Below are 11614 nucleotides of genomic sequence, written 5' to 3'. Positions count from 1 at the left end.
CACCATCACCACCATCTCCACCATCAGTAGAACCACCATCACCACCACCTCCACCTCCACCATCACCATAAGCACTACCATCATCAACATCATGATGTTATCATCACTTCCACCATCGTCACCACTATCACTGTCATCACCAAAACCACTCCCTGCACTGTCACTACTACCATTTATACTATTTTCACCATTACTGTCATCACCATCATTGCCATCACTTCCACCTTCACCATCACCATCATGTCCACCACCATCATCATCATCATATCCTGTCCCCATAACAGTTAACTTTATTCAGCACTTGTCACATGCCGGGCAGGTGCCCACATGCTATGGGAGGTCATCTTCACTGCATCAACACAACATTATTGGGAAGTATATGCTCTTTCTTAGCACCATTTTGCAGATGAGAAAACAGGCCCAGAGACAAAGTCACCACCTCAGAGTGATTGAAATAGTAGCTGCCGATTTGCAATCCAAACTCGGGTTTTCCTGGGCACTGAGTTATGTTCTCATCTCACTGCCTATCGCCAACAGCTGTGGGTGAAGTGTTGAGAGACTTGCCCCACAAGCAGACCCCTAGAGATTCCAAACTCAGAAATCAAAGCGGAATCTACATATCAAAGCAGGAGCATGGAGAAGGGAAGGACCTGCCAAGAGAATCCATTTTTCAGCCGTTTTGTTTCCTCTTCTGTGAAAATTCTTCATTATTGTTATTATTTTCTTATTGCTATAGTAATGTATAAAATGTAGAGCTAGTTAAATAAAAAGAAATTTAAATCACTCAGAATGCCACTCTTCTATTAACATTTATAGAATCCCCTTTAAATGTGAGATCACATATTTTGCTCTATTACCTGCCTTTGTCCTAATGCTGGATTACAACCACCTTCCATGTTATGTTAGTAGCCTCCTACAGCATGATTTTTATTTATAATATCTAATTATTTGTGTTACACATCTTTAAATGCTCCCTTTCTTACATTTTATGTAAGAAAGCATCTTATCTTTAAATGCTCCCACTTACATTTTATGAAAATATTTTCTTCAAATTCTTTAGCTATATCTTCCCCATTGGTGCCTTTGTCTTCACTGGCACATTTGATGGTTTAACAGATTTGCAGGGCATACAGTCTTTGCTAATGTGCACTGGAGGTTTTGTCCTAAATCTTAATTGCTCATGGCATTACCTGAGAATGGTGCTTTTTACATTTCAAAATGATATTCACAGAGCAAACACTAACAACTTAAAGTCTTTGAAAGTCTCATTTTTGGTGATGTGCAGCACTTCCATTGTTTCTCCAAGAAGGGACTTAGGTTTTGAATATGAAATACCTTCACTTACTTCAAAATTCAAATGGCATCAAAAGGTGAAATATGAAGTCTCCTTGCTCCTGCTTCCCAGTGGCTCAGTTTTCAAAGGCAACAGGTATTAGGAGTTTCTTGGGCAGTTTCCAGGAATATTTTATGCAAATGCAAAATCATAATATGCATTTATATGTTTGTGCACGCACATTTGTATGTGTGTATATGTTAGTTATGTATGACCTTGTGTAGGTGTAAGTACACACACACATAACTGTGTAGAGAATAGCTCACATTTTGCAGTTTCCCTGTTGCATAAATATTATAAATATATGTATGCACATTTCTAATTGTGTATAGTGTGCTGAAGTCTTCCTTATTATCTCCCCATCTTACCCAAATGCTAGCATACATACTTCTGCCCCTTGGTATCTATCTGTCTACTTAATGAACAACATATCTTTAAGATAATCCCCCCTTTTTTATTATGGGACTTCTCAAACATACACGAATGCAGTGACAATGGCATCGCAACCCCATAGACCCTTCACCCGGTTTTAGCAATGATCAACACCTGCCAAACTTGTATCAAATTTATTCCCACTTACTCCCCAAACCATTCCCTCACTCCAATTATTTTGACATAATTTCTACATATCATATGATTTGCCTGCAAAATTTTAGTGTGTAACTCCAAAATATTAGGACTCTGTATATAGCCACTTTATCATACCTACAGCCTCCTCTGGAGCAACCATCGGAGTTGACAGGTAAGGAACTGGAGGTTGAATTATCATATTCACGAGAATGAACAACCATTCTTTAATGTTGTCACATTGCCAGGCTTCAAACATTTAAAAAACTTATGTTTGATTTGGGATCCAGTAAGACACTGCAGTTGGTTGATGTATTTCTAAGTCTTTTTAAGTCTAGGTCTCCCCTATGTTTTTCACCCCTTAAATTTTTTGAGGAGGGCGAAGAAATTGGATAGTTTGTCCTGTGGAATTTCTTACAGTCCAAACCTTGCTGGTTGCAACAGACTGGGAGTTTAAATTCCAGCAGGATATTTGTTCCACATTTGTTGGGTTGTAAGCTTGTTTCCTATAACTACTCTCCTTCGATCATCTTTTCCTTGAGATAATTTCCCAGAAAGTGGGATTGTCGGGTCAAAAGATGGGCAGAAATTAAAGGGTTTTGAGAAGCATCGGCCACCTGGCCTCTGAAGTCTGTGACCATTCGAAATTGACTTTCATGGGGCTTCTTCATTCCAGACATCCTTGCCACATCCTGCTTGAGAGCGCTTCTCAGATTGGTGCTCCTGGTATCTCAGTGCTATGGGAAGCAGGTGCCTGCTCCTGCTCTCAGGTGAGTACAACAAAGAATTCTCTCTTCTGCCCATGACCCCTGCATCCTAGTTTGGGTTGCTCCCCCCAGTTTGGCACTTTGTGCAGAAATGACTGTGTGCACCTGTCCTATTAGAAACTCTCACACTGAGTCTCTTAGTTGCTCTCCCCAAGCAGAACTGAGACAGACTTGGATGTAAGTAGTTTATTTGGGAAGGGATCCCAGGAGGCACAAGGGAGGGAGTGGAGAATGCCAGATCAGGAAGAGACAAGCGCAGATGGGGGTGTGTTAATGGGGAGTTACCCTGTGGGTAAGTGGCACTCAATCCTGTTGGGGCACCTCCAAGAGAGAATACCTTGTGTGCCTTAGCAGTGCAAGGAGGCTGAGCTATTTACCCTCGGTCCTCATCCCTTGCTGCTAGATAGCCACTCCAGCATAACTCCCAAATATTTGGGGCTTGCCCTCCACAGGCTGCAGAAAAGGCCCTCTTACAGAAAGATAGTTATTTACATGCATAGGAATCCCCTCTGGGGAAGACTAAAGGGGACACTTCAAGGGCCTGCTACACTGATCAACCACCACCAAGAGGGTCCATGTTTGGAGTGCTGTAGCTTAGTACATTACAATGACCTGGATCTACCCACCCTTCTGCTCTGGGATTTTGGCTCTTCAAGGTAATTCTAAAACACCACAGGAGGACTCAAACACAGTTTAAGGTAGGTTTGTTAAGGAGATCTTATTAGCAAGCATGTGATGTCCAGTGCTCTATGTCAGGGAAAGGCAAACTTTTTCTATAAAGGGCCAGATAATTACTGTTCTCAGTTCTATGGGCATTTGGTCTCTCTCTGAACTCACCAACTCTGCACTACCATGTAACAGCAACCCCAGGCGTTCCTCGGACTGATGGGCATCTCTGTGTTCCAATAAAACCTGATTTATAGCCATAGAAATTTGAGTTTCATATTATTTTCACATGCCATGAAATCTTCTTCTTGTTTTTAGCTGTGTAAGAACTGTGAAAACCATTCTTAGCTCACGGGCCATATAAAAACAAGCACTGGTCTGGATTTGGCCTGAAGTTGGTTTGCTGACCCTTGCCCCATAGGAATCAAATATTTCTTTTTGTGAAGAAAGCATTCACAGGGAAAGTACTGATGTTTGAGCATTTTTCTGACTTACAGAAATGGCCATGTCATATGATTCAGCACAATATCATGAATCCTTAAAGGTGATGTTTTTGTCAGTACCCATAATACAGAGGATAGTAAATATTATAGAAGATGTAGGAAGAGCAGGTGTTGACCTTATCTTGTCCAGGGGACTTGTCCTGTTCTGTGATAATCCAAACGGGCCATACGCAGATTTCTTACTCCTTCTCCTTCCATGTGATTCCCCTTCCATTTGTGATACAAATCCAAATTACCTTGATTTTCCTTGTCATACTTAAGCCATTTGGGAGCTGGTGTTAGCTATGAAAGTAGATGCCTCCAGATTTTTTTTTAAAGATTTTATTTATTTGAGAGAGAGAGAGAGAGCATGCGTGAGTCGTAGGGGGTGGGCAGGGGCAGAGAGGGACGGAGAGGGAGAGAGAATCTGAAGCCTACTCCATGCTGAGTGGGGAGCCCCTAGTAGGGCTGCATCTCACAACCAGGGAATCATGATCTGAGCAGAAACCAAGAGCCCGAAGCTCAACTGACTGAGCCACCTAGGCACCCCTAGATACCTCTAGATTTTAGCAAAGGATCCCAGTACAACCTGCTTGCAGTGAAAGAGATGAAAGAAAATCCATTTTTCAAGTGCCTAGTTATTTGCCACCTATGTACTTTGAGGAAGTGATATTAGGAAATATGTGGGAAAGTTTTCTGCATTTCTGATTTCATCCCCAACTTTAATATAAAGCTTCATCTAAAAATGTGGGAGACATTTTGAGATCATCCTCAAAAGGGACCATGCCCCAAACATGCTCCTCCATTCCGATTTTGCCACAGTCTTGGACTCTGGGGATTCTTAGGGTCTGTGATGTTCAGATTCCCTCTTACTCCAGAGAAAACATGAGTTATTAGTGGTCAGACCTGTGCTGTGCAGGACCATAGCCACCAGTCGCATGTGGGTCCTGAGCACTGGAAACTAGGCCAGCCCGAGTGGAGATCAGCTGCACATGCAAAATGCATACTTGGTTTCAAAGACTATCTTACACAGAGAAAGGATCCTAAAATACTTTATGAATAATTTGTCATATATTGAGTGCTGGTTGAAATGATCCCATCTTGGCTCTATTAGGTTAAATACAATGAAATTAATTTCACCTGTTTTTCTTTGCCTTTAAAAAATGTGGCTACTAGGAATTTTAAAAGGACCTATGTGGCTTGCACTTTGTCGCCATCAGACAGTGTAGGGTAGAGGTCTGGACAGGTCCAGAGGGACCACTACATATGGAAAGGAGGTTGGCACTTGGCCTTTTGGTACTAGATTCTGAGCCACAGGTTTTTCAGAAATCAGGACGTACAACTTGTGATATTGTGATTTATAATAAGAAATACATATTTGGGCTTTGTCCCCATTTCAGGCACAGAGCTCTTTTTTTAAGATTTTATTTATTAGAGAGAGAGAGCATGAGCAGGGTGAGGGGCAGAAGGAGAAGCAGACTCCCCACTGAGCAGGGAGCCCGATGCAGGACCCCATCCCAGGACCCCATCCCAGGACCCCGGGAACTATGACCTGAGCCAAAGGCAGTCGTTTAACTCACTGAGCCACCCAGGGGGCACAGAGCTCTTATAATCCTTGGCATTTCCCCATTTCCCCCAAGGGCAGAGTGATAAAGGTGTCTTCTGTTATGGTAATGAGGTGATTTGGGAAACTCATGGGGTGGGCGGGGCGCTAGGGGAGGGGCTGGGGGAGGAGCCAATCATGTGATTTGAAGGTTGGACCTTTCAGCCCCACCCCCTGATTTCACAAGAAGGGAGAGGAGCTGGAGAGTGAATCCCTGGCCAAGGGCCAAAGATCTAATCAACCCTGGCTGTGTGAAGTAGCCTCCTGAAGCCGGGAGAGGCTGGGCTCCTGGGGCTGGTGAAGCTGGAGGTCTGGGGAGAGTGGCCACCCAGAGAGGCTATGGAGGTTCTGCGCCCTACCCCTGTACCTTGCCCCATACCTCACCTCCCTCAGGTGTTCCCAAGTGATACCTTTTCCTAATAAACCAGCAATCTAGTAACAGAAATGTTTCTCTGGAGTCCTGAGTTGCTCTAGCAAATTAATGCAACTCAAGGAGGTGGTGACAAACTAGGCTTTCCATGGCTTCTAAAGGGGGGGGGGGTAGGCTTGTGGGAGCAAGCCCTTAACATGTGGGATCTGATAGTCTCTGGGTAGATGGTGTTGGAATCGGTTGAATTGTAGGACACCCAGCTGGTGTCAGAGCACTGATTGTTGGTGTGGGGAACACCCCTCCCTAACGCCCCCAACATTGAAATTGGGTGCAGACCCTCTTACAGCTGCAACCAGATGGCCCTGGTATGCTTCAGTAGTATATGATGTCCCCTGTGACTGGTGTTTGTAGCCTGTCTGGAAGGACCTGCAGTGAAGTTAGCACACGTAAGCCCGGGCAGTTGGAGATGAAACCCCTAACCCCTGTGGGCTTCAGCCAAGCTGAACTGTCCCCCTCTCTCTGTGCCAGGTCTCAGTGTCCTGCTGGCTCTGTCAGGATCAGATGTCAAGAATTCTGGAGGTGAGTTTACTCATTACCAAATGCCAGGGAAAGGAAATTGGGATCAGCAACCTGCCTCGAGGGGAGGGAAGGGGCCCTTTTCAAGGGAGACAACATAAATCTCTGCCGCCTTCTGCCTTTTTCTTGCAGCTCCCAAGAACTTCTCCCCCTTCTCCATCATCACCACCACTTATGTAGCTCTTGCTTTGCACCAGCCTCCATGCTAAGCAAATTCTACACGCATCCCATTCAGTCCTGACATTCCTGCAAAGAAGGTCTGGAGAGTATCCTCACTTGAACAACAGCCCTCAAGGGAAGTAGCTGGCTCAAGGTTGCACAGCTGGTGGATGGTAGACTCTGCCCTTTCTTTCCCAGAGCCTGTATCTAAGTCATGGCAGGAGATACTTTTATTTTCGCCCCATGTCTTGGGTTGGGTTCCCCCCCTCCCAGAAGCATTCCCTAAGAAAAGGCCCTGAGAGCAAGTCATTTGTCGGGGAGGTGATCCTGGGAAGTACCAGCTAGGAGTGGGAAATTACTGGGAAGGTGAGGAGACATAAAGGTCCATTGTCAAGCAGATTACATGAGGGGAGAGGGGAGCGTAGTAAGGAGCATGTACCCCAGCATCCCAGCATGATTCCCCTTCATGGGCGAGGAAGCTGTTATCTTCTTATTTATCTTTTTAAACATGTGGTAAAATATACACAACATAAAATTCACCATTGTAATCATTTCTAAGTGCACAGAGCCGTGGCATCAAGCACATTCCCATTGTTGTATACCCAACCCCACCATTCACCTCCAGAACATTTCTCCTCTTGCCAGACTGGCATTTCCCCCATGAAACAGCAATTCCCCGTTTCCCCTCCCACTAGCCCCAGGATCCACCTGAAGACTTTCTGTCTTTAGGAATTTGGACTCCTCTAGCAGCCTCCTGTAAGTGGCACCAAACAGTAGTTGTCCTTTTGTGACTGCTTTATTTACATATCTAATGTCTTCAGAGTTCACCCATGTGGTAGCAGGTGTTGGAATTTCCTTCTTTCTTAAAGCTAATATTCCGTTGTATGGATGGACCACATTGTGTTTATTCATCTGTCACTGGACACTTGGGGTGTTTCCACTTTTTGACTACTGTGAATCATGCTGTTATGAACATAGGTGTGCATATATCTCTTCAAAACACTGCTTTCAATTCTTTGGGCTATATACTTAAAAGTGGTATATGGTATTTCTAATAAAAAAATTGTTAAGACTTGCCAAACTGTTTTCCACAACAGCTGCACCATTTTACATGCGTTACCAGCAGTGCATAGGGTTACAGTTCCTCCACATCTTGCCAATACTTGTTTTCTTTTTTTTTTCCCTGATGATAAAAAAGCCTTTTTTTTTTTAACATATTGATTCATGTCAGTCATTGATTGAGGGAACTGTTCCATTGCTAACCCACCATGTGGTGAGCACAGAGGACTCTGGTGGCCAGAGAAAGCCCTCAGGGAAAGACACACTGATGCTGACAGTTAGAAGTTCTACTGTTGAGTGGAAGTGGTGTTGATGGTAGAGGATGGATGTGGGTGGGGCAGGCACGCAAGCATCTGTGTTCAGCTGTGGGAGGGGTGCACGGTGGAGGACAACAGAGCTATTCCCAAAAGGACATTCTTCTGACTACAGCATCTGGGACATCATAAGTGCTCAAGGAATCCTTCTTGAATGAATGAGTAAATTAATGAAAGGATCCTGTGTTCCCTGCAGCTTTCTGTCCCATATGCCCTGAACATGCCAACTGCTCCAACAGCACCCACTGTGCTTGTAAAGATGGATTTCAGTCTCCGTCTGGGAGGAGGTACATCAAGCCCCACGAGAAATGTGAAGGTAGAGACTCAATCCATGACATCCTGAAATCTGGAACGGGGTGGGGGCATGTGTGGGGTGCTGGTGAGGCAAAGATGCAGTCGTACTACAAGATAGAACATGTCAGAGCTGTCTCAGTGCCCTTAGAGGAGTTCTTATCCCTTGTGTCCCCCTTGCACTTTCTGAAGCTGGTTTGATGTCTTCCTTTCTTTATTTTTTATTATTTATTTATTTATTATGTTATGTTAGTCAACATACAATATATCATTAGTTTTTGATGTGGTGATCCACGATTTATTGTTTGCATATAACACCCAGTGTTCCATGCAGTACGTGCCCTCCTTAATACCCATCACTGGGTTAACGCATCCCCTCACCCACTTCCCCTCTAACACCCTCAGTTTGTTTCTCAGAGTCCATAGTCTCTCATGGTTCGTCTCCCTCTCTGATCCCCCCCTTCATTTTTCCCTTCCTTCTCCTAATGTCCTCCATGTTATTCCTTATGTTCCACAAATAAGTGAAACCATATAATTGACTTTCTCTGCTTGACTTATTTCACTTAGCATAATCTCTTCCAGTCCCATCCATGTTGATGTAAAAGCTGGGTATTCATCCTTTCTGATGGCTGAGTAATATTCCATTATATATGGACCACATCTTCTTTATCCATTCATCTGTTGAAAGGACATCTTGGCTCTTTCCACAGCTTGGCTATTGCGGACATTGCTGCTATGAACACTGGGGTGCACGTGCCCCTTCTTTTCACTACATCTGTATCTTTGGGGTAAATACCCAGTAGTTCAATTGCTGGGTCATAGGGTAGTTCTATTTTTAACTTTTTGAGGAACCACCATACTGTTTTCCAAAGTGGCTGTACCAACTTGCATTCCCACCAACAGTGTCTTTCTTTAGAGGAAGGTAGAGTTCCCAGGACCCTTGGAATTTCAAGCATCAGTTTTTGTTTGTCTGTCTGAGAATCCCACAAGAGGGGGGACCATGTCTGTTTTGTTCATTACTGTAAGCCAAGGACAGAGAATATGTCACATAACAGAGGCCCAATAAAAAAGTGTTGTCCAAGAGAACAAATGAATAACTCACTATCTTGACACTCAAACATCTTCCATGATCAGGCCCAACTCAGATCTTGACACTCAATATCTTCTATGATTTGGCTTCAACTGAATAACTTGCTATCTTGTCACTCAATATCTTCCATGATCTGAGTATTCCAACTCAGATTCCAGTTTCCCTTTTTACTACTCCCTTCTGCTCCAGCCAAAATCCTTTCTCATTTCCACAAATTCTAAAGGTCCATTTGACTGCCAAAAAGAAAAAACACTCCTGAATATCTAATTGGTGGAGTTTTGTAAATTCAGAAGGCAAACTGGACCATGGTAAACTACTTAGGATTTATTTTATTTTATCATGGCAAAATATAGATAATGTAAAATTTACCAATTTAACCATTTTTGTGTACAGCCCAGTGGCATCAAGCACACTCACACTGTTTTGCAGTCATCCCCACCATCTGTCTCCAGAACTTTCCCCAAACTGAGACTCTGTCCCCATGAAGCACTGCCTGCCCACCCCCTGCCCCACCTCTTGCTCCCCCACATCTACTCTCTGTGTCTGTGGATATGATTCCTCTAAGGACCTCCTGTGAGTGGAATCAGACAATATTGGATTATTCATTTACTTGAATTATTTTTTTCAATTGTGGTAAAATATACACAACAAAATTTATCATCGTAACTATTTTTAAGTGTATAGTTCACTGGCATTAAGTCCATTCACAGTGCTGTGCAACCATCCCCACCATCCATCTCCAAGACTTTTTTTATCTTGCAAAACTGGCTGCCACCATCTACTCTCTGTCTCTGTTAATTTGACTCCTTTAGGGACCTCCTATAAGCGGAATCATACAACATTGGATGTATCTGTTTTTAAAACTTTTTAAAAAGAGTTTAGGAAATTCTCTATTACCCCTTCACCCAATTCCCCTAAGGTTCACCAACAACATGGCTATACTACAATGATGAAAACTAGGGAATTAATATTGATATAAGGATGTTAAACAACAGACTTTTTTTCCAGTTCCACCAGTTTTTTTCTCCAATGCCCCTTTTTGTTTTCTGCTTCAAGAATTATTTCAGGATCCCATTTAGTTGCCATGCTCCTGAGTTGGCAATCTGTGATGGATCCTCAGTCTTTTCTGGTCTTCTCTGACTTAGACACCTTTGATAGGACACCAGAGATGCCCTTTTGCACTTTGCTTTTTTCACTTAACAGTATATCCTAGAAATTATTCCAAATCATGTAGAGATCTTCCCCCATTCTTTTATGTACCTGTGTGGATGAACCATAGTTTATTCAAACTTCTTCTGCATAGGGACATTTTACTTGAATCCTTAGGCTTTTTCCAGTATTTGTGGGAGATGTGTCTTTACAGTCCTGGGGGTGAGGTGCCTTAGTTAAAAGGTAAATCCATATGTAGCTTGATTAGCTATCCCAAGTTTAATTCCAGAAAAGTTGTACCAATTGGCATTCTCACCAGCAATGCATGAAAGCACCTGTCTCCCCACAGTCTTGCTGACAGAACATGTTGTCAGAACGCATCGCCAGTCTGCTAGGTGAGAAATAGTATATCAGTAGATTTTTCATGATTTTGTCTAATTATGAACAATTTTTTTCGGTAATCTGTTCACCCAACATGGGGCTTGAACTCATGACCCTGAGATCAAGAGTTGCATGTTCCTCTGACTGAGCCAGCCAGGCATCCCTAATTATGAACAATTTTGAACATTTTATATTAGAGGATCATTTTTATATCTTCTTTCTGAATTGTCTGTTCATGTCTTTTCCCTATTTTTTTTTGAGTATTTGTTTCTTTTCCTCCCAATTTTTGATTTCTTTATATGTTAGAAATTTTGGTCCCTTGTTAGTAGTATACATTGAGAATATTTTCTCTCTGTCAGTTTTCTTTAGACTTTGCTTGTATATTTATTTTTAACCATGCAACTAATTAAAAAATTTTTTTATGTAGGTAAATTTATCAAGGTGCTTAAGTCATCATTAAAATGTTTTCCCTGGGGCACCTTGGTGGCTCATCAGTAGAGGGTCTGACTTTTGATTTTGGCTCAGGTTGTGATCTCGGGGTCATGGGTTCGAGCCCCACCCTGGGCTCTGTGCTGGGGCATGGAGCCAGCTTGGGATTCTCTCTCCCTCTCCATTGGCCCCTCCCCTCCCATGCTCTCTAAAAAATAAAAAATAAAAATAAAATGTTTTTCCCTACACTGAGATCAAAGAATTCACCTCTGTTTAATTCTAGTACCTGTATGGCTTCATTTTTACATTTAGATCTCTAATATATGTAGAGTTTATTCTTTTTTTATTATTATTATGTTCAATTAACCAACACATAGT

General features: G+C 42.8%; 1 protein-coding gene across 1 annotated transcript in view; it reads left to right on the top strand.

The window, feature by feature from the left end:
• Positions 1-2627: 2627 nt before the first annotated feature.
• Positions 2628-11614, top strand: part of LOC110593914 (adhesion G protein-coupled receptor E4-like) — a 45445-nt gene continuing 36458 nt past the window's right edge. The window contains exons 1-3 of the mRNA XM_021705360.1: positions 2628-2670; positions 6317-6367; positions 8093-8212. Of these exons, the coding sequence (XP_021561035.1) occupies positions 2640-2670; positions 6317-6367; positions 8093-8212 (202 nt within the window). The 5' untranslated portion in view covers positions 2628-2639. The remainder of the gene's footprint in view (positions 2671-6316; positions 6368-8092; positions 8213-11614) is intronic.

Source organism: Neomonachus schauinslandi, chromosome 1 (genome assembly GCF_002201575.2).
Source record: "Neomonachus schauinslandi chromosome 1, ASM220157v2, whole genome shotgun sequence".
NCBI classification, from domain to species: domain Eukaryota; kingdom Metazoa; phylum Chordata; class Mammalia; order Carnivora; family Phocidae; genus Neomonachus; species Neomonachus schauinslandi.
Note: the sequence above shows the minus strand (reverse complement) of the source record. Positions and strands in the feature narration are given on the sequence as shown.